The sequence below is a fragment of the Saccopteryx bilineata genome, chromosome 2, assembly GCF_036850765.1.
Source record: "Saccopteryx bilineata isolate mSacBil1 chromosome 2, mSacBil1_pri_phased_curated, whole genome shotgun sequence".
Lineage (NCBI taxonomy): Eukaryota > Metazoa > Chordata > Mammalia > Chiroptera > Emballonuridae > Saccopteryx > Saccopteryx bilineata.
In genome coordinates this window covers 250,469,626-250,493,612 of record NC_089491.1, presented here as the reverse complement: position 1 = coordinate 250,493,612, position 23,987 = coordinate 250,469,626, and the positions used below count along the sequence as shown (strand labels likewise).

Here is a 23,987-nt window from a genome sequence, read left to right as displayed (position 1 = left end):
GTACCCTTCCAAAATATGCTTCTTCTTAATTGACCCTTTAAATTAGAGATGGTTCTCATAAGTAAATAATCAGTAATAGATATGTAAATTAACTAGATGGTGGCATTTTTTCTCAATGTATATATATATTGAGCACCATGATGTACACTTAAACTATCTTATAATTTTTTCAGTTATATCTCAGTAAAGCTGGGAAAAAAATTGGGAGATGAAATAACCATGTTTACAGAAGGTGAGGGTTTCTTACCTGGGACTTGAGTCATAGAGATCAGTCCAGATTGCATGAGACATACTGGTCTGTAGTTTTATTTTTTTGGTAATATCTTTGTCAGGTTTTATTATCAGTAATGCTGGTTTCATAGAATGAGTTGGGAAGTATTCTGTTCTCAATTCTGCGTAGAATTTGTTTCATTTCCTCTTAAATGTTTGTTAGAATTCCCTAGTGAATACACCTGGGCCTGAAAAAAAGATTTATTTTTAAGTGAGAGGAGGGGAAATAGAGAGACTCCTGCATGCACCCTGACAAGGATCTACCCAGCAACCCCCATCTGAGGTCGATGCTATGCCCATTTTGGGCCATGCTTGCAATGGAGCTAATTTTAGTGCCTGAGGCGGAGGCTGGATGGAGCCATCCTCAGCACCCAGGGCTATGTACTCAAATCAGTCGAGCTATGGCTATGAGAGGAGGAGGAGGAATAGAAGGAGGAGGAGGAGAGAGAGAGAGAGAGAGAGAGAAAGAAAGAGAGAGAAAGAAGGGGGTGGGGGTGAGAGAGGCAGATGGTTACCTCTCCTGTGTGTCCTGACCAGGAATTGCAACCAGGACATCCACATGCTGGACTGACACTCTACTGCTGAGCCAACCGGCAGGGCCCTGAAGTTTTCTTTATGAGAAAGTTTTAAACTATGAATTCAATTTAGTAAATGAATATAGGGAGGTACTTATATTCATTAGGTAACAGATACTTACTTTTAATTTTACCTTTTTTAAAAAAGATTTTATATATTGATTTTAGAGGGAGTGGAGAAAGAGAGAGAGAAAGGTGGAGGGGATAGGTAGGAAGTATCAGTTCATACTTGCTTTTCATATGTGCCTTGACTGGGCAAGCCCAGGGTTATGAACTGGGACCTCTGTTTCAGGTTAATGTTTTATCCACTGTGCCACCACAGGTTAGGCTATCTGTTACTTCTTTTTTAAAAAATTTATTGATTTTAGTGAGAGAGGAAGGTAGAGAGAGAGAGACAGGAACATCAATCTGTTACTGTATATGCCGTGACTGTGGATCAAATCAGCAGCTTCAGGCGATGTGCTAACCAACTGAGCTATCCAGCCTGGGCTATCTGTCATTTCTTGAGTGAATTTTATAGTATGCTTTTCAAGGAATTTTGTTTCATCTAAGTTGTTGATTTTATTGGCATAAAGTTGTTTATGGTAGTCTTTTATTATCTTTTTATATATAGCTGTAGAATCTGTATTATTGTTATCTCTCATTCCTGATGTTGATAATTTATGTCTTTTTCTGATGTGTGGCTAGAGACTTAGTCAATATTGTTGATCTTCTCAAAGAACCCACTTTAGGTTTAATTAATCTTTTTCCCCTTTTTTGTTTTATTGGTTTTTGCTCAGATCTTTCTTTCTTTCTTCTGCTTACTTTGAGTTTTTTTTGTATTTTTCTGAAGCTGGAAATGGGGAGAGACAGTCAGACAGACTCCCGCATGCGCCTGACCGGGATCCACCCGGCACGCCCACCAGGGGCTACGCTCTTGCCCACCAGGGGGGTCGCTCTGCCGCAACCAGAGCCACTCTAGCGCCTGGGGCAGAGGCCAAGGAGCCATCCCCAGTGCCCGGGCCATCCTTGCTCCAATGGAGCCTTGGCTGCGGGAGGGGAAGAGAGAGACAGAGAGGAAGGAGGGGTGGGGGTGGAGAAGCAAATGGGCGCCTCTCCTATGTGCCCTGGCGGGGAATCGAACCCAGGTCCCCCGCATGCCAGGCCGACGCTCTACCGCTGAGCCAACCGGCCAGGGCCGCTTACTTGAGTTTTATTTGCTCTTTTTCTTGTTTCTTTTTTTCTTTTTTACTTTTTTTTTTTTTTTTACAGAGACAAAGTGAGAGTCAGAGAGAGGGATAGATAGGGACAGACAGACAGGAAGGGAGAGAGATGAGAAACATCAATAATCAGTTTTTCGCTGCGACACCTTAGTTGTTCATTGATTGCTTTCTCATATGTGCTTTGACCGTGGGGCTTCAGCAGACCGAGTAACCCCTTGCTCGAGCCAGCGACCCTGGGTCCAAACTGGTGATCTTTGCTCAAACCAGATGAGCTCGCGCTCAAGCTGGAGACCTTGGAGTCTCGAACCTGGGTCCTCCACTCCCAGTCCGATGCTCTATCCACTGCGCCACCACCTGGTCAGGCTTTTTCTTGTTTCTTAAGGTAGAAACAGGGGTATTGATTTGAGACCTTTGTCTTTTCTAATATAAGTGTTTAGAGTTATAAATTTCTTGTTAAGTAGTGCTTTAGGGGTGCTCTACAAATTTTGATACGGTATTTTCATTTTCATTTTGTTATAAACATATTCTAATTTCCCTTTTGATTTCTTTGACTCATGTTTTATTTAGAAGTGTATTAGCTTTCAAGTATTTGAGAATTTCCCAGAGTTCTTTCTGTTATTTTCTAATTTAACTAATAAACAGTCTTATAAAAAACAACACAAGTACAATACCATTATCTTATCTTAAAAAGCATCAACTTGAAAGACTGCAGAAGAGATCAGGGAGAGCTCTGTCAGTCAGTGAGTGAGATGAAAGGCCAGGGAATGACTGAAGGAAGTGAATGAAGTGAGAAAGGGATGAACCTAGGGACAGAGGTAAGTAAGTTTGTAGCTGACTGAATAGAGGAAGTAAAGGGAAGGCCATGTTGAATTATACGTCAGTGTGATCCTGAGCAGTGGAGGTTAGGATTGGGAGAAGATGGCACGCACTAGACTGGAACAATTAAACTTTTGGTTGCTTGGAAGAACCCCTGAAGCTTCTCTGCTTAAACCCATGAGTAGGTAAAGCCCTGGGGATTGTAATGGTCAGAGAGTGTTATAGTTCTTCTGCTAGTACTGTGAGGAGATAGAAAGTTTAGGATAAAGGGAGATTTGCCTTTCTGGTTGTTGTGAAGAGGAAAGGACACCAATGCTCTTGTACTTCTATGTACTGAGTTCCATTCTTGTTAGTTTATGTATGCTTGATGGGGTTCTTGTAGCAGTTCTATGTGGTATTCTTTGTACTTACTGATGAGAGAACTGAAATTTGGAGATGAGTAATGTGCTCAGAGCCACATAACTAGTAAGTGGTAGAACTAGCGATTGAACCTAAGTTATAACTGAATAATCAGTTCTTTCCACTAGGTATGTAAATTCATGAGTATGTGCCAGCAAGTGTACCAGTTTGCTATTCAAAGCCTGCTTTCTGGTATCATGTGCTGTATTTAGTGCAATGGCAAAAAATTATGCTGTCCTCTTTTTAATTTTATTATTATTATTATTTTATTTTATTTTTTTACAGAGACAGAGAGTCAGAATGAGGGATAGACAGGGACAGACAGACAGTAACAGAGAGATGAGAAGCATCAATCATTAGTTTTTCGTTGTGCATTGCGACACCTTAGTTATTCATTGATTGCTTTCTCATATGTGCCTTGACCATGGGCCTTCAGCAGACCAAGTAACCCCTTGCTTGAGCCAGCGACCTTGGATTCAAGCTGATGAATTTTTGCTCAAACCAGATGAGCCCACGCTCAAGCTGGCGACCTCGGGGTCTCGAACCTGGGTCTTCCGCATCCCAGTCCGATGCTCTATCCACTGCGCCACTGCCTGGTCAGGCCCACTGTCCTCTTTTTAAAAAGCTGTTGATTTTGTTTTGAAGTCCTTATAAGGGATGGCTGTTTTTTAAGCTAAAATACTCAAATTACAGACATACCACATTTTATTGTGCTTTGCAGTATTGCATTTTTTACAAATTTTATTACTATATTTGTTATGGTAATCTATGATCTTTGATATTACTCTTGTAATTGTTTTCAGGGTGTCACAAACTGCACCCATGTAAGATGGTGAACTCAATTGATAAGTTTGTGTGGTCTGACTGCTCCACCAACCAGCTGTTCCCTGTTTCTCTCCTTTTCTTTGGGCCTTCCTATCCCCAAGGGACAACAATGTTGAGATTAGGCCAGTTAATAACACTGCAATGGTCTTTGAGAGTTCAAGTGAAAGGAAGAGTCTCACTTGTCTCACTTGCTTTGCTTTTATTTCCTTAGAATCCTTTTTTTTTTTAATGATTTTAGAGAGGGGAGGGAGGGAGATAGAAACATCGATTTGTTCTACTTATATATGCTTTCTTTGGTTAATTCTTTTTTTTTTTCCTTTTTCTTTTTTTACAGAGACAGAGAGAGAATCAGAGAGAGAGATAGACAGGGACAGACAGACAGGAATGGAGAGATGAGAAGCATCAATCATTAGTTTTTCGTTGCACATTGCGACACCTTAATTGTTCATTGATTGCTTTTTCAATATGTGCCTTGACCGCAGGCCTTCAGCAGACTGAATAACCCCTTGCTCAAGCCAGTGACCTTGGGTCCAAGCTGGCGACCTCGGGGTCCCAAACCTAGGTCCTCGGCATCTCAGTCCGACACTCTATACACTGCACAACTGTCTGGTCAGGCTCATTGGTTAATTCTTGTATGTGCCCTGACTGGGGATCAAACCTGCAACTTTAGTGTATTGGGATGACACTAACCAACTGAGCTACCCGCTAGGGCTACGTCTTTCACTTTAAATCAAAAGCTGGATGGCTTGCTTCAGCAGCACATGTGCTAAAATTGGAACAATATGAAGATCAGCATGACCCCTGCACAAGGATTACATGCAAATTTGTGAAGCATTTCATATTTTGTACAGTGTCCTGGTGGGCATCCTCACACCCTTTGATTAGCTCAGAAGAAATATGAGTCAAAGCACAGTGGGTGGTAATTCAATAGCAAAATTGTGACTTTTCACTATAAAAATACTCATGTAAGGCAGTCTGTGAAATGAAAACAAAGCTATTATAACTGGGGTACTTGTGCTAATATGTTAACTAGTATTTCCTTCATATACCTTAAAATCAAAAGCTGGAAACGATTAATCTTAGTGAGGCAGGTGTATCAAAAGCTGAAATAGGCTGAAAGCTAGGCCTCTTATGACAGCCAAGTTGTGATGCAAAGGAAAAGTTCTTGAAGGGAATTAAAAGAACTCCAGTGAACATATGAATAAGAGCGAAAGAGCTTTATTGCTGATATGGAGGAAGTTCTCGGTGGTCTGGATAGAAGAAGATCAAACCAGCCACACCATTCCCTTATACCAGTGGTTCTCAGAACCTTTCTAATGCCGTGACCCCGCAATACAGTTCCTCATGTTGCAGTGACCCCAAACCAAAAAATAATTTTGGTGGCTACTTCATAACTGTAATTTTGCTACAGTTATGATTCGGAATGTAAATACCTGATATGCATTATGTATTCTCATTGCTACAAATCAAATAATTTAAACATAATGATTAATCACAAAAACAATAATTATATATTGAGAAATATTTATTACTAATGGACCTCCTTACCTAGTGTTTTGGGGCTACCATTCCGTAAATAGCTGCTTAACTAATGGATCTGTTTTTTCCAGATTAGTGGCAAGTTTTCTATATAGAACAGTGTGAACTATGTCATAGGATACAATGCAGTTTCTGCACAGCATGGTCTCTTTCAGGGCTCTTTCACACTATAAAGCAGCAGTTTCTGCGGTGGAATCCACATCTCATTTACTTCAATGCCAAAAACCGCTGATTTCAGCAGTTTCCTCATTCAGAATATGGGAAAATAGTGGGAGATATGGGAGATAATTATACATTGGGGAACAGTGTGAACTATATCTTATAGTGGTCTCTTATAGTATAAGACTGATGTAGTTCACACTGTGTAAATGTATGATGCTTTGTGTAAGTGTAAGCTGCTTTGTGTACTGTGTAATGATTACATACAAAGCACCTTACACTTACACAATATTGTGTGTATGGTGTGTGTACTGTTTTTACATTATTAACCTTTTTTACACCAGCAGGCTGTCTCGCAGGCTCTCTTGGCTCTCTGCCTCTTGCCTCTCCGCCTCCTAGGCTTCTGTCCTCCGGTGCTTCCTGCACCCGCCCACTGATGACGTCAGCAAGCGCCGGACACATGTAATGCGCTGCTATGGACTGTGGAGCGTGTCTCCCCCTCCCCCCTTAGGCCTTGGACGGATGATGCAATCACATCTGCGCATGACCGCAGGCATTCAGTTTGGAACGCACGTCCATTCAAGCTGAATAACACTGCTGCAGACGGTAGCGTGGCTTCTCAGCGGCTAAAGCCATCAGAAATATGTATTTTCCGATGGCTTTAGGCGACCCCTGTGTTTTGGTGGTTCGACCCCCGCCGGGGTCGCGACCCACAGGTTGAGAACCGCTGCCTTATACCAAAGCCTAATTCAGAACAAAGCCCTCACTCTTTAATTCTGTGATTGTTGAGAGAGGTGAGAAAACTGCAAAAGAAAAGTCTGAAGCCAGTAGAGGTTGGCTCATGAGGTTTAAAGGAAAGAAAGAAGCTGTCTCATAGCATAAAAGTGCAAGGTGAAGCAGCAAGTGCTGACCTAGAAGCTGTAGCAAGTTATTCATATCTGGCTAAGATAATTAATGAAGGTGGCTACACGAAGCAACAGATTTTCCATGTAGACAAAGCAGCCTTATATTGAAAGAAGATGACATTTAGGACTTCCATATCTACAGAGGAGAGGTCAATACCTGGCTTCAGCGCTTCAAAGGACAGCTGACTTTTTTGTTAGGCGCTGATACAGCTGGTGACTTGAAATTTAAGCCAGTGCTCATTTACCATTCCTACAGTCCAAGGGGTCTTAAGAATTATGCTAGATCTAGGCTTAACCAGGTGGTGGTGCAGTGGATAGAGCATCGGACTGGGATGTGGAGGACCAGGTTCAAGACCCCAAGGTTGCCAGGTTGAGCGCGAGCTCATCTGGTTTGAGTAAAGCTCACCAGCTTGTGCCCAAGGTCGCTGGCTTGAGCAAGGGGTCACTCGGTCTGCTGTAGCCCCCTGGTCAAGGCACATATGAGAAATCAATCAGTAAACAACTAAGGAACCGCAACGAAGAATTGATGTTTCTCATCTCTCTCCCTTCCTGTCTGTCTGTCCCTATCTTGTCCCTCTCTCTGTCTCTCCCACACACACAAAAAAGAATTATGCTAGATCTACTCTGCCTCCGCTCTGTAAATGGAACAACAAAGCCTGAATGATAGCATATCTGCTTACAACAGTTTAGTGACTAAAGCCCACTGTTGAGACTTACTGCTCAGAAAAAAGGATTCTTTCAAAATATTGCTCATTGACAATGCCTGTGACCCAAAAACTCTAATGGAAATAGATTTACAATGAGATTAATGTTATTTTTATGCCTGATAACATAACACCCATTCTGCAGTGAGATACTTCAAGTCTTATTATTTAGAAATACACTTTTGTGAGACTAGCTGCCATAGAGAGAGACTTCTCTGATGTATCTGGGCAAAGTAAATTAAAAACCTGGAAAGAATTCACCATTCTAGATGCCATTAAGAACAGTTATTATTCATGGGAAGAGGTCGTAATATGAACATTAGAGTTTGAAAGAGATTGATTCCAACCCTCATGGATGACTTTAAGGGGTTCAGGACTTCAGTGGAGGAAATAACTGCAAATGTGGTGGAGATAGCAAGAGAACTAGGATTAGATATGGAGCTGGAAAGTGTGATTGAATTGTGGCAATCTCATGATAGAATTTTAACAGATGAGTTGCTTCTTATGGATGAACAAAGAAAGGGGTGTCTTGAGAGGGGATCTGTGCCCTGTGAAGAGTCTGTGAAGATTGTTGAAATGACAACAGAGGATTTAGAATATTACATAAATTTATTTGATAAAGCAGTGGCAGGTTTTGAGAGAATGGTCTCCAATTTTAAAAGTTCTACTGAGGCCCTGGCCGGTTGGCTCAGTGGTAGAGCGTCGGCCTGGCATGTGGAAGTCCCGGGTTTGATTCCCGGCCAGGGCACACAGGAGAAACGCCCATCTTCTTCGCCACCCCTCCCCCTCTCCTTCCTCTCTGTCTCTCTCTTCCCCTCCCACAGCCGAGGCTCCATTGGAGCAAAGATGGCCCGGGCACTGGGGATGGCTCCATGTCCTCTGCCTCAGGCGCTAGAGTGGCTCTGGTCGCAACAGAGCGACGCCTCGGATGGGCAGAGCATCGCCTCCTGGTGGGCGTGCTGGGTGGATCCTGGTCGGGCGCATGCGGGAGTCTGTCTGACTGCCTCCCCGTTTCCAGCTTCAGAAAAATAAAAAAATAAAAATAAATAAAAATTCTACTGAAAAAAAAATAAACAGTTCTACTGTGAGTAAAACTATAAAACAGCATTGCATGCTACAGAGAAATCATTTGTGAAAGGAAGAGTCAGTAGATATTGCAAATTTTATTGTTTTGTTATTTTAAGAAATTGCTAGTGCCACCCTAGCCTCCAGCAACCAGCACCCTGATCAGTCAGCACCCATCAACATCAAGCAAAACTCTCACCAGCAAAGAGATTATATGACTAGCTGAAGGCTCAGATGATGGTTAGCAATTTTAGCAGTATAGCATTTAAGGTGTATGTATTGTTTTTTAGACATAATGTGTATACTTAATAGTACAGTATAGTGTAAACATGATTTATATGCACCAGGAAACTAAAAAATTTGTGTGACCTGCTTTATTGTGACATTCACTTTATTGTGGTGGTCTGGAACCTAATCTGCCGTATCTCCAGGGTATGCTTGTACTCATTTAGTCAGTAAATCAGATTAGATAGGCAATATTCTCAGAGACATGCATATGTGTCTAGGGTTTTGGTAATGTTTTAAATATAAAGAATAGTTTTTTTTGTTTGTTTGTTTGTTTTTTGTTTTTTTTTACAGAGGCAGAGATAGACAGGGACAGACAGACAGGAACAGAGAGAGATGAGAAGCATCAATCATCAGTTTCTCGTTGCGCGTTGCGACTTCTTAGTTGTTCATTGATTGCTTTCTCACATGTGCCTTGACCGTGGGCCTTCAGCAGACCGAGTAACCCCTTGCTGGAGCCAGCGACCTTGGGTCCAAGCTGGCGAGCTCTTTGCTCAAGCCAGATGAGCCCGCGCGCGACCTCGGAGTCTCGAACCTGGGTACTTCCGCATCCCAGTCCGACGCTCTATCCACTGCGCCACCGCCTGGTCAGGCTAAAGAATAGTTTTGAAGGCTTAGATTTTAAAGATTCCCATCTGCTAAGTTGGGGGCAAGCTGCTGTGATGTTTGTATGGTAGACTACCATACACCTGTAATAGTAGTAACCTTTTACTGAAATTCAAATTTTATTAATATCATGTAATAGTGTTCTGAAATTTTACTTTTTAAAAATTAGATGAAGCATTAGAAAGAAACACTTACTTTACGTATTCTTTACTACCTGATTGGTTATGTTATGTTGAGATTCTGATGTGAAATTAAGCTTTATTGCTTGAACTTGTAATACATTACTCATGTAGTAAAGACACACAGTTTGATCCTACATTGGTAACAGCGGAATCAGTGTAATTGAGTTATATGGTTTGTCTCAGCATTTTAATACGGAAGTGTGGACCAGGAGGACATTTTGAACTCAGAAGACAGTGCTTTCTACTGTTTCCTCTTTTTCCCTCTTACATCCTCATTCTACCAGTAATGAGTGAATAGAAATTCTCCACTCTGTTACAGGATGTCTTACAACAGGCTGTGAACTATTTTTTTAATTATGTCTTACTGTTCAATTATAGTGGACATACAATCTTATATTAGTTTTAGGTTGCTTCATATATACAGCATTTGCATTCTAAGTGAGGCCTGTGGGAGAAGCCTGCAAACCCTGCCCTCTGAGGGTGTAGTACGTGCTAGAAGAATTACAATCTAAGTGCTGAGGCTTCATGAGTAGGGGAGGGAGGTGTTAATATGGGTGTTGGGTGTTGGGAAACATATGCTGGGCTTCTAGGGGCTTGAGCTGCACCTGTCCTTTGAAATTGGCTTTGAAGGAGGAAGGAGTTTCCAGTTAATGGACATTGGAGTGGGGGAGTAATACACCAGTTGGAATGAGCTGCATGAACCAGGTAGTGACTGGCACAGGGTGGCTAGTTTCATGAAAGTGAAACAGATGTGCTGCTCTGAATTTAAGCTGTGTGGAAGGGAGTTCCAGAGAGTGGTGCTTTTGCAATCGTAGGTCAGGAGGTTTTGTGGAGGACTGATGTCAAGCAAGGGGATTCAGGCTTCATACTCTTGCTGGTTATGGCATAAAACTTCTTCCCATCTCCTTTTGTTATGGTTCACTTTGTATATTATTTCTTGTGTTCTGTTACTCCCTTCACCATTGCCTTTTCTTTTCTCCCAGTTTGAGGATCTGGGTGCCAGGGCTAAACACAGAATGCCCAGTTACATTTGAATTTCAGATGACTAGCCTAAGTATGTCCCACATGTTGCCTGGATAAAATGCAGTGAGGTGAGTGCTGTGATACAAGTTCCAGAGAGGAGAGCTGACTCTTTTTCTAGAAGAGTCAGGGACTAAGGAGATGGCATTCAAGCTGAATCTTGACGTGCTGTGTGAGCAGTTAGTTGTCAGCCAAGAAGATGGTAAGGGGCTTTCAGGGAAAGGGCCCTGCAGGAGAAGTGTGGGTATTTGAAAGAGCATGACTGTTTGTGTGTAAAAAGGGATACTAGGTGGGTAAAGTGGATGGGCCCAGGCCTGGAGGGCAGCCTGTTGGGAACTGAGGCTTTTGGTCTGAGGTAGGCCCTGAGGTATTACCTGGCAGGGGAGTGGCAGGTGGGCTTTGTGCTTCAGAGTCTGGGGAAGCCGCGTGGTGCAGGAGGGTTGAGAGAGCAGGAAGAATATCAAGAGACTCTGGTCCTTGTCCAGCTGTACTTCTTCCCCGACACAGAAACACAGAGAGGCCGAGCAGGGCCGGCAGGGGTGGTGTCGACAGAGAGGAGGAAATGCTGTAGGCCAAAGACCTTCCCTCAGTTGCCAAGACACAGCTCCATCATTTTTAAGTGTCTCTGAAGACAGAGTGCCCCCAAAGCCCTCTGTAGTCTTACCATATAGGCCACCCCTTGAAATAAAGTTAACCCAGGGAGTTAGCGAGCTGTGGTGATATGGCATGGGATTTGGATTTACACATCTTCAGACAGCTGCTCTAGCCTTTGCCAGCTGTAGGAGGCTCTGGTTAGCCTTTTTATGGTGGACCTGATGGTCATACCCGCCTCCTCGGATAAAGGAGGATTGAACGTTTGGTTTGGAAGGACTTACTTTGTGCCATTAGCAAAAAAAATTCTCATCTAAAATTTTAAGCTTATTATTTTTTAAGGATTTTTAGTGATACACCTCAGTGATTAGTGAAGTATGAAAGAAAATATTTCATTTTGTATTTCAGATCAGAGTTATAAGCATACAAATATATCAAATTAAAAATATGGTTGACAGTTAATTTTATGAATATAATTGTACAAGTTTATAACTGCCTGCCAAAAATTTGAGCATAAAACCATGGTTTACAAGTATCCTGAATAAATGTTTTCTTTTTATAAATATTCAGAAACTGTGGCTGAGGAAGGATCGGTCAGAAGAGACTCAAAATTTTTTGCATTCTGGGATTTTAAACTTTGGGAACCAATTTGTTTTGGACTAAATCTGGAAAAATCATTTGTGTGCTGTAGCCAGAAATTCTTTTAGGCTGTCCTTTTCCAGCCTTGTCACTTGTGTGGAATGTTAAGTATTGTCAGTAGTTTAAGGACCTTTCAGCAGCTTGTATTACAATGAGAGATCTCCAGAAATGAATCTGTAGAGATCTTGCTATGAGATTAGGTTTTGTGTTTTGTTCTTTGAAAAGCAGTAAGAGGGAACAGACTTAAGGTTTTAAGTATGAAAAATCCAGGCAGCTTTTAGTTGTTGCTAAATATTTCCTTGTGTTAAATCTTGTTAAGTATTGGAGAAAAATCATAAATTAGTATGAGTGGACTTTTCTGTGGCCAGAACCAGTGGAAAAAGAGTTGTGCTTTTGAATTTTTGTTGCAGATAATTAATTCCCTTTTTCTAGCATCCTATTATCAATAATTATAGTTTAGAAGAAAGAGCTCAGACTTTGGACAAGCTGCTGACCTCAGTTTCTTCCTCCTTTCCAGCCCTGTAGAGCGATTACGAGACTCAAATGTGCTGATATGGTGCAGTGAGTGTGGTGCAGTGTGGTGCGGTATGGTGCGGTATGGTGCGGTGCAGGCCTTCCCCATTGGCCAGCTGGGGGCAGTCTCTAGAAGCTCACTCTGGTGTCTAAACAATAGCAGCATTGACTAAGTGGCTCTACCTCTTCACTACTCTCTGACTCCCACTTTCTCAAAGCCAAATTTTTGAAAAGTTCTTTATCCTTCATCTCCTACTCAACTTTTCGTCTCATTCCAGTGCAGTCTGACTTTGTCTCTGTGCTTCTACTTGGAGCTGTTGGCTTGGCTCACCATTACCTCCTTATTGCTACCTGTAGTGTCCATCAGGTTCTGGTAGGGTAGCATGGCTTTCTCATGTTATTTCACCTCCAGGCCCCTTCACAGTGTGGCCAGGCACAAAGGAGGTATCTGTGAGGGAAAAAGGGTGGAAATCATGGAGGAACTTGTTTTTCCTCCTGTGACCATAAAGGTGGTTAGGAGAGTGCACACCTAGAATCAGGAGAGGACACAGGTGAAGTTCCTTCAACTTCACGGGGCTAGCGGTAAAGGTGGAGGAGAGGTGGATCTAAATGCCATCTTTTCTCAGTATGTCATTTGCGTTATTGCTTTCTGGAAACAGGTAGAACTACCATATTATATGTGCATATTAGTTGATAATCACACCCTAATTTTTCATGCCTAATTTTAGGCATGAAGTAAAACGTCTTAAAAATGAGAAAATATATTGCCTGACCAGGCGATGGCGCAGTGGATAGAGCGTTGGACTGGGATGCGGAGGATCCAGGTTCGAGACCCCGAGGTCACCAGCTTGAGCGAGGGCTCATCTGGCTTGAGCAAAAAGCTCACCAGGTTGGACCCAAGGTCGCTGGCTCGAGCAAGGGGTTTACTCGGTCTGCTGAAGGCCCACGGTCAAGGCACATATGAGAAAGCAATCAATGAACAACTAAAGTATCACAACAAAAAACTGATAATTAATGCTTCTCATCTCTCTCCCTTCCTGTCTGTCTGTCCCTATCTATCCTCTCTCTGACTCTCTCTGTCCCTGTAAAAAATAAAAAATAAATAAAAAAATAAAAAAATGAGAAAATATTATGTTATCATATAAGTTAGTAAGAATTGAAGTATTTTGAGCAGTAATGGACTTTTGTGTGTGGATTCAGACTAAGCAGAGGATTGCACACCTGAAGACATCTCACCCGGGCTCCTCTCACCTTCCTGTCTCTGTTTTGTGCACTGTGAGTCCAAGCCCACTTGCACATGGACTGTTTTGTGTTTGTTTGTTTTTTACAGAGTCAGAGACAGACAGACAGGAACGGAGAGATGAGAAGCATCAATTATTAGTTTCTCGTTGCGCGTTGCGACACCTTAGTTGTTCATTGATTGCTTTCTCATATGTGCCTTGACCGTGGGCCTTCAGCAGAGCGAGTAACCCCTTGCTTGAGCCAGCAACCTTGGGTCCAAGCTGGTGAGCTTTTTTTTTTTTTTTTTTGCTCAAACCAGATGAGCCTGCGCTCAAGCTGGCGACTTAAGGGCCTCGAACCTGGGTCCTCCGCATCCCAGCCCGATGCTCTATCCACTGTGCCACCGCCTGGTCAGGCTGTTTGTTTGTTTTTTGATATGACAGGTCTCACTCGGGCTTTTCCTCGGAGTAGTAAGCCTTGACTTTTTCAATGAAATTTCACTCCAAGTCTGTCTTTAAAATGTATACATTTAAATGTATTTTTCTGATTGTGTGTTATTATTCACAATAAGTGAGATTAAAAACATGTATATGTTGAGGAATTCAGTATAGGATCAGTTTAGTGCATTATAATTTATTTAATGAAAGCATTTTTTATCGAATGTTTTCAACATTTTGTTTGGTATTTTTAGTACATGTGCTTTTATCAGATTGGTTATTGGTTTTGATTGATTTAGTAGCATTTACGTACTGACTCCATTGTAACAATTTGCTAAATTTCAGTTTTCCCTTGACAGTGTGATTTCTTCTCCTCGGTGCTTTAGGTCTGTTCTTAGTTTACAATTTTAACATGATTTCTACATTTTAAATATGGAGTTTGTGAAATAAAGGAGATAAATGTATTTAGATTGGTTGGGTCAAAACCCTTTTTGGATTTTTAATATGATATTGATAGGTATAAAAATCATAACTAATAAGCATTTTCCTTTTTTTTTTTTTTTGTATTTTTATGACGTGAGAAGCAAGGAGGCACAGAGACAGACTCCCCGCCCGACCAGTATCCACCCGGCATGCCCACTAGGTCACGATGCTCTGCCCATCTGGGGCATTGCTCTGTTGCAACTGGAGCCATTCTAGTGCTTGAGGCAGAGGCCATGGAGCCATCCTCAGTGCCTGGGCCAACTTTGCTCCAGTGGAGTCCTGGCTGTGGGAGGGGAAGGGAGAGAGAGAGAGAAAGTAGAGAGAGAAGGGTAGAGAAGCAGGAGGGCGCTTCTCCTGTGTGCCCTGACCGGCACGGGAATCGAACCCAGGACTTTCACATGCTGGGCCAATGCTCTACCACTGAGCCAACCAGTCAGTGCTGCATTTTCCTTTTTTAAAAGAAGTTTTGATTTCTGGTTCTGAGAGCACAAATCATAAAATAGAAAATTTGAATTTCTGAAAGAAAGATTCTAATACATCCTCCTCACCTTATAAACAAGGTTCAGAGCATGACTTGGTTAAGGTCATATAGACAGCAGACCTGTGACTACAATCTACCTCTCCTGATTATTGTTCTAGTGAACTCCCTACCAGTTTCATTATTTCCTGGTATATAATTTTCAGTGTGAAGAATCAGAAGCAAGTATTATTTGTTGACATCTGTGCACCGTAGTATATAATTTAATGTAAGTAGTAAGTAAAGACAATCTTTAGTCATTTCTTATTATAAATAGTCTTTCGAGTTGCTGTTTTTATTTTAATAAGGCATTAGTCATAGTTGGGCATACAGTGTGTGTTCTATAAATTACGATAGCTTACATTTATCCAGTCTTTACTCTGGGATGCCACCCTTCTAAGCACTTTAGGTTCATTATTTTATTTAATCCTCTCAACATTCTTTTAAGGCAGGTAGTATTATTACCAGCCTGTTTTACTTATGGGGAAACTGAGGTTTCAAGGAGGTTAAGTAACTTGCCCTGTAATACAGATTTGGTCAGACATGGTGGGGCAGTCTCCCAACTACTGATTCTTTAAATAAGCACAGTGGATTTAAAAATATCAAATAACAGTTACATTTAAATAGTTTTAAATAGCAGTATGTTGGGCAGATAAAATATATTATGCTCACTTTGTTAAAGATGGCACTGCCTACAGGGAAGCCTTTCAGCCAGGTGATATTAATGTGTATTGGGGGTGGGCTGTGGGCAGGCAGGATCCTTGTAGCCTGGGGCTTGGTTTTAGGGCTAAACCTTTCCCACCCTTTTTGATGTGGGGTAGTGCAATCCCATCATGCCTCAGATAAGTGACTTTGTATTAGAGACTTCCCTATTTTGTATATTGGATTAAAGGTTTTGATTTCTACACTATAAAATGGGGGCAGAACGGAAGCTTGCTCTCTTAGTTCCTGAGATTAGCATTAGAGGAGACAGCAGAGAGCAGAGAGAGGCCACGTGGAGACCAGGAGAAGCAGCCAAGATGGTGGAGTGTTGAGTGAGAAGCCAGTTTGTGCAGAGTTTGTGCAGGGAGAAGGAAGGAGATGGGGAACAGAGGTGAATAAGTCTGGTGAGCTAGAAACCTTTGATCCTAGGAAACTTGGATAAGTCAGTAGCTTTGTGAGCACTGAATGAGTGGGTTTTGGAGCCCAGTGTGTGTTTTACTTGCCCACCGGGTACAAGCTAGGATTAAAGATGATGGCCCATCAGTTTTTGGCTCCGTTGTTTCTTTACTGACTGTCCGAATCCAATGCAAACCTGCATGGGTTAGGTGGCTGTGATGGTAGCCTTGGCTACTGGCTTCACACAGTACATTTTATATAATAGAGGGAAAACATGATTTTAATTGGAGGTGAATAGAAGAGTTCAAAGGAAAAAGTAGTGAGTGACAGCAATCAAGATCCTGGCGTGACAATAGGCAGGAGGATTGGAGACCTCCCTGTAGTTCCACCAAGGATTCCTGTCCCAGACTCTGCCAGGGCTGAAGGTGCTTCAGAGCTCCCTCATGGTTTCTAGGACACACTATGTGCTCCACTCAGGATGAATCCTTCTGGATGCAATATAATGACATTTAAGACAAATTCTTGAGGTCCTTTGGCATTATTTCTGACGCTCAATTGGTATGTTTTTATGGGTGGATGGTTTGGGAGGGTGGAGTTTCTGAATCACTGAAAGCAATTACCATCCCTGATCTTGGATTGTTACACCATTTTTCTGACATTTGAGCCCTGGTAGAGTAACTTCTGGAATGAGTAGTCAGGATTCTTTTTCTTGGTTTATATATATTATTTTGTACAAGAACTCTATAAGTTAGGTTTTATTGACTCCTCTTTACAGGAGAGGAAACAAAGTTGCAAAGATAAGAAGTGAAGAAGTGATTTGAGAGATTTGCCCTTGGTCACACAGCTTGATGTCAGAACTGGAGTTTGACCTGACCAGGCGGTGGCGTAGTGGATAGAGCGTCGGACTGGGATGTGGAAGGACCCAGGTTTGAGACCCCGAGGTTTCCAGCTTGAGCGTGGGCTCATCTGGCTTGAACAAAAAAAAAAAAAGCTCACCGGCTTGGACCCAAGGTCGCTGGCTTGAGCAAGGGGTTACTGGGTCTGTTGAAGGCCCGTGGTCAAGGCACATATGAGAAAGCAATCAATGAACAACTAAGGTGTTGCAGTGAAAAACTGATGATTGATGCTTCTCATTTCTCTCTGTTCCTGTCTGTCCCTATCTATCCCTCTCTCTGACTCTCTCTCTGTCCCTGTAAAAATAAATAAATTAATTAAAAAAAAGAAAGAAAAGAGAACTGGAGTTTGAACATGGCTCTCCTGTGTGGCCCTGCATTTATCATATTTATGGCTTGTCTGACTAGCTTCTCTGAGATTGGCATTGGCATTGGCTTGCTGTAGCACAAAGTAAGTATTCAATGAATGTTGGGAAAATGATTTGCTTTATAAGCTTTTAGTAGTCATTATCCTTCAACAGTTGATGCTTGTGATAAGATTTTTTTGTCAGTGATGTTGCATGTGGGATTTCCTATAAATGGCCTCCAAGATATTTTCCATTTTAAAGTCTGTGGTATGATTTTTAAATACTATTTTATGTACCGTATGTGGAAGGTAGGAGATGGCTCTTTGTTTTCCTCAGTGGGCTTTAATTATGTGGTATCTTCAACTGTGTAAAGGAAACTCAGGCTTCCTGTGAGGCTGTGGATGTGTAATTAGCTGTAGGCAGAGCTCCTGGAGCAGTAAATCCTGTCCTGAGGAGCCTGAGTCCTGGAACATCCTGCTGTGAGTTCTGGCCACCCAGACTGGAGCCTTCTTAAAAGCAGGGTTATTTCTATAAATGCGAGCAATTGTGTCTCTGCCCATACTTAACAAATAATTATTTAAAATTAAAAAGTAGCAGGTATCTATAAATTAATATGTAATTTCTCTCATGCCCAGGGGACTCTAGGAGGTTTCTAGGGAAGGTCTAGGCCAGCAATTTCTTCTTAACTAGGTAGTGAGGTTGGGGGGGGGGGGAGGGACAAGACCTATTAGTAAATTATAGGATTATAGTTTTTTAGGATCCATGCCCTTAATAGGGGTTTTAGAAAATTGTGGAAGCGTTTTGGGTTTTGGTTTTTTGGTTGTCTCAGTGATTGGGGGGCATTTAATAGGTCAGGGCTATGGATTCTAGACTCAAGTGACAGTTCTGCAAAGCGAAAACATTTTCTGTGAGCTGCATAACTTTGTAATATGTTACTGAATAATTTATGCAGGTTGGGAAACTGTTTATGGCTTCGCCTAGAGGCTCTAATTCCATTTTACATAAAGAAGTCATTTTTAAAAACTTTTTTTTTGTCAATATGGAATTTTCCAGGAATGCAATGGGGGGAGAATTGGAATTGTTTTGTCCTAAGCTCTACCAAGTGTATTAGGGTTCTCCAGAGAAGCAGAACCAATTATGTGTATAACACACACATACATTGGCATACCTCAGAGCTGCTGTGGTTCAGTTCCAGACGTTTATAATAAAGTGAATGGTAATCTTTTTGCTGGTAGAGGGCTTTGCCTTCAGTTTGTAAAAACAGACAAACAAAAAAACTCAGCATCTGTGAAGTAAAGTGAAGTGCAATAAAACGAGCTATGCCTGTTTATGCACACACATGTGTCAAGAGATTTATTATAAGGAGTTAGCTCACATGATTATGGGGTCTAGGAGTCCCAAGATCTGCAGTTGGCAAGCTGGAGACCCTGGAAAGATGATGGTATAAGTTCCAGTCTGAAAGTTGGCAGGCTTCAGACCCAAGGAGCTGATTTTTCTTTCTTTTTTTATTTTTAATTATTTTTATTTTTTATTATTTATTCATGTTTGAGAAGAGAGAGAGAAGGGGGGAGGAGCAGGAAGCATCAACTCCCATATATGCCTTGACTGGGCAAGCCCAGGGTTTTGAACCGGCGACCTCAGCGTTCCAGGTCAACACTTTATCCACTGTGCCACCAGAGGTCAGGCAGGCTGATTTTTCATTTGGAGTCCAGAGCAGGAAAAGACCAACATTCTAACTCAAGTAGTCAGTCAATGAGGAGTTCCATTTTACTCAGCCTTTTTTTTTTTTCCTATTCAGGTCTTCAATAAATTAGATGAGGCCCACCCACTTTGGGGAGAACAGTCTGCTTTATTCAGCATATTATTTCAAATGTTTATCTTACCCAAAAACATCCTTACACCAGATGTGTGCTGGATCATTATGATAACTGTTTAAACATTTGAGGAATTGCCAGACTGTTTTCCAAAGTGGCTGCACCATTTTATATTCCCACCAGCAGCATGTGAGAGTTCCCATCACCCTATCTCCTTTCCAACCTTTGTTGCTATCTTTTTATTATAGTTATGCTATTGAGTGGAAAGTGGTAGTTCTTAGCAGTAGAAAAGGGACAGTCTACTACATTGTACAGTATAGCTACCATATAACTAAGTTTAAATAAATTAAAATTAAATAACATTTAAAAATTAGTTTCTCAGTCAAACTATCCACAGTTTAAGTGCTTAATAGCTACAAGTGACTAGTGGCTACTGTATTGGACAACACAGACACATATAGAACATTTTCATCATTGCAATAAGTTCTATTGGATAGTGCTGGTGTAGAAAACGTTAATTTGACAGTGAGTGGAGGAGCAGGCAGAAAATGGTAAAGGGTTTGAGTGGTGTTACAGAAATCAGTGCAGGCATGAAATTTGGACAAGAGAAGAATGAAACTTTGGGGAGCCATTTACAAGATACGAGACTTAGGAAAGGTAATGTAAATGTAAGGGAAAGTGAGAAGTTGAAGGAAAGGTTTTTTGTTTTTGTTTTTTTTACAGAGAGAGGGATAGACAGGGACAGACAGACAGGAATGGAGAGATGAGAAGCATCAATCATTAGTTTTTCGTTGCACATTGCAACACCTTAATTGTTCATTGATTGCTTTCTCATACGTGCCTTGACCGCGGGCCTTCAGCAGACCGAGTAACCCCTTGCTTGAGCCAGCAAGCTTGGGCTCAAGCTGGTGAGCTTTTTGCTCAAACCAGATGAGCCCTCGCTTAAGCTGGCGACCTCGGGGTCTCGAACCTGGGTTTTCCGCATCCCAGTCTGATGCTCTATCCCCTGCGCCACCGCCCGGTCAGGCTGAAGGAAAGGTTCTTAAACAATTTTTCTACAGTACCTTGAGTTTATGGTGGATCCAGTCTAGTTCCTTCATTTTATAGGTGAGAAAAAGCATAGACTTACTGGCTGGCATGGAGCAGTATAACTGTACATTGTGCCTTTTGTGGGAAGCAACTTGACTCTATCTTGGTCATTTTCAATGACCTGTGGGAAAGTGTAGGAAATAGACGGCAGAGCTGAACTAGTGGGAGCAGTTATAATAGGCAGATTACCCATGTGGAACAGGAAGGTGGAAAGCAAAAGGGTTAAGAGTGGATAGGTAATTTGTTACTATTGAAGATATACAGCATTTTCAATAAGAAATAACAAGGAAGTTGGATAGAGAATAATAAGGCTAGAAAAGAGAGTCTGAGGTTTTGCTGTTTTAATTGATGTTAATCATACGCTCTTTTGCTCTGAGGCCTTATCACTTAGATGGTAGAGCAGAGCCCCCCTTTGCTCTGTTTCACTGTCCTGCCACCAAACCAGTTGGTACAGTTTTATTGTGTCAAGGCAAGATAAATCTGGAGTGTTAGAGCACAGTCTAGGTAAATACTCATTAAGGCTATTAGAATTAGCATCTTCTTTTCAAAAGGAGTCTCTCTTTGTATTAGTGTATAGAAGTCTTCACAAAAATAGCCTTTTGTTTCTCAGAATCATTATACGTAAACCTCCTTGCATTCAAAATAGGCTTTGTTTTGTTAGATATATTACTCTACCAAAAACAGTCCATGGTGTCTTTCCAAACATATTAATGTAGTTACTGCTTATCTAGCTCAGTTAATAAAGGTATTTGGCTGCAGCTTTGTGTCCTGCCAGTGTTATTCCAAGTCCTCTTAGCTGTGAAATCAAGTATATAGTTAAGTCCTCACTTAACATTGTCAATAGGTTCTTGAAACTGTGATGAAATGATGTATAACAAAACCAGTTTTATCACAGGCTAATTAATTTAACGAGTTAAGTTTCTGGTGGCGCAGTGGATAAAGCATCGACCTGGAAATGCTGAGGTCGCCGGTTCGAAACCCTGGGCTTGCCTGGTCAAGGCACATATGGGAGTTGATGCTTTCAGCTCCTCCCCCCTGTCTCTCTCTCCTCTCTCTCTCTCTGTCTCTCATTCTCTCTCTCCTCTCTAAAATGAAGAAATAAAATAAAAAATTAAAAAAAAATTAAAATTAAAAAAAAAAAAAGAGTTAAGTTTCTATTGATGTTATAATGAAATGACATTATAGGACCTGCTGTGCTATGTAGCACTTGGGTATAAGATTTGTTGTCATATTCCTTATGTATGTATGGAATTTTTTAATTTTCTGTACCAAAAATGGAGGCAAATGTTCTGATAAAGAATTTTGATGCTGCCTCTTGGAAAAAAGAAAAAAGCTGCATGGGGAAATATGTTTGGATCCTGACTGTGGGGATTTTACAACAAATATTTGTAATTAAGACTTTGCTGAATAATTTGGAAAGTATAATCATCCCTAGATACCTGCAAAAATGTCTAACTCTCAAGCGTAAGGATGATTATTGCTTCATTAAATGCTAAAGATAATGTACACTGTTGTATTTAGCCATTTTCATTAGTGATCTAGGTTATTCTTTTTACTGACTGAATTAGAATACACAAAATAACTTCAAATTAGTAATATTCAAGAAGGAAGCCTTCTTGAATAGCGTTCATTAACAAGTCTAAGAATATTTCAACTTTTCTTTTCTGTAGCTACATCTAGCTTTCAGACATTTTTATTTATCACAAGGTAAAATTCTTCAAAAATCAATTTCTAAGGAGCTTTCTTTTAGTTTTGTTCTCAGTATACCATTTCATTCCACAGATTCGCTTGTAAATGTATCACGAAGAGGCAGCCCAGAATGAAGAAAGCAAGCAGGAGTGTTGGCTCAGCGCCTAAAGTGTCTGGTATAAGCAAAACACAAACAGGAGAAAAAACTAAACCTGAAAACAGCTCTTCAGTGTCTGCAGGAAGCAAACTTATAAAACCTGGAACAGCAACATCCTTGTCAAAGGTATTAATTTGGCTATGTTTGAGTATGTGATGGGTTTTTAGGAGGTGAGGATCTTAATATGATGTTTGATTTATTAAATAAGCATCATTTAGGGTTCGCCCTCTACTGGTGCTTGGAACAACTAGCCTTTGAAGAGCTTTCACAGCCTGTTGGACTGAATTGGTGTGTATGGTCTGTGTTTACGAATGAAATAAAATTGTAGGCCTATTGTAAAACAAATCATTGAGCACCTGCCTCGTGCAAGGCTCTGTGCTGGTGTGAGCTAGAGGTGGAGTCTGCCTTCAAGGAGTTTGTGGAGTAATGGATAGAGGTGAGTCACATAGCAAATAACTAAAATACGTGTGAAAAAATCAGATGTCCCAGGAGAGCAGGAAAACAGTGTAAGCAGTTTCAAATAGGAAAATGTTGTTTCTAGTCAATGGTTTATACTAGGTCTTAAAGGATGACCAGCCAGTAACATTCCTGAAACCCCTAGACAGGAGTTTTACTCCCACCATACTCCCTTATATACCATAACTGTTATTCTTTTTCTGACAACTGATCCAGTATTAATTCTAGTTATAATCGGATGATCCTAAATTTTTTTATAGTCCTTTTTAGGCTGGCTTAGTTCTTGTTAGTATAGGATAGTGATTCATTAGATCAGCTATTTTCAACCTGTGTGCCGCAAGAATTTTTAAAACCTGCAATACTTTACTGTTTAGTCAGGGGCACTGACCATTTTCCCCTTAGATTGTCAAATAAAAAAAATGACAGCAACTGCCTGACCTGTGGTGGTGCAGTGGGATAAAGCGTCGACTTGGAACGCTGAGGTCGCTGGTTCGAAACCCTGGGCTTGCCTGGTCAAGGCACGTATGGGAGTTGATGCTTCTTGCTCTCCCCCTTCTCTCTCTTTCTCTCTCTCTGAAAATTGAATAAATAAAGTCTTTAAAAAAAATTAACAACAACAAAAAAATGACAGCAACCAATACAACAATATCTATCCAGCATGAATGAATCAAAATTATGCCTATTTTTTGGTCAGATTGGCAAAAATATAGTATTTTGTTTGATGTACTGTGGAATTTTAGTAATTAGTTTGTGTGCCACGAGATTAAAAAGGCTGGAAATCGCTGCATTAGATCATGGGCTTCAGGAGCAGACAGATATGGGTTTAGTATATGCTACATGGGGCCATGGTCAGGATGAAACGAGGTGAATATATAAAAGTGGTGGCCCTGGCCAGGGAGCTCAGTTGGTTCGAGCATCATCTTGATGTGCCAAGATTGTGGGTTTGATCCCTCATCATGGCTCATACAAGAATCAACCAATGAGTGCATAAATAAGTGGAACAACAAATTAATGTTTCTCTCTCTCATCCCCTTTCACTCTTGCCTCCTTCCCCCCTTCTCTTTCTCTCTAAAAATTAATTTAAAAAAAAGTTGTTAGTACAGGGTCTGGCACACAGCAAATGCTTAGTAAATGAAGCATTTTTAGTGGTTCACTCTAGAAACTATTCTCTAGCCCAGGATGGACTCCTGTAGGTAAGTATTCCCTGGGTGTTCTCAGTGTCGGTGTTGGTTTGGACTATCCAGGGGACAAGATGGCTCCAGGTCAAGTCTTACGACATTGCACAGAGATTCATATGGTCTTCTTCCGACCTTTCTCAGTGCAGAATTCACTTGTTCTTTGTTTGTTTGTTTAAGGTATATGGTGTTTTGAGTGGAAATTTTAACTCGGTGGAGAAAACCTGGAGAGTGTTTCTACTAGTCTGATAGGAAGAAACCAAGCACTACCTGAAACATGATCCATTTAAAAGTCTTTTGTCTGCATAGAGCTTTG

At 41.2% G+C, this 23,987-nt stretch overlaps 1 protein-coding gene and 1 pseudogene across 2 annotated transcripts in view; both read left to right on the top strand.

Annotated features, from left to right (window-relative positions):
* Window positions 1–23,987, top strand: part of SPECC1L (sperm antigen with calponin homology and coiled-coil domains 1 like) — a 142,762-nt gene that overhangs the window by 12,823 nt on the left and 105,952 nt on the right. For both annotated transcript variants that reach the window (XM_066260034.1, XM_066260035.1), the window contains one exon: window positions 21,977–22,166. In XM_066260034.1, the coding sequence (XP_066116131.1) occupies window positions 22,014–22,166 (153 nt within the window). In that variant the 5' untranslated portion in view covers window positions 21,977–22,013. The remainder of the gene's footprint in view (window positions 1–21,976; window positions 22,167–23,987) is intronic.
* LOC136327964 (U6 spliceosomal RNA) lies at window positions 4,834–4,933 on the top strand (annotated as a pseudogene).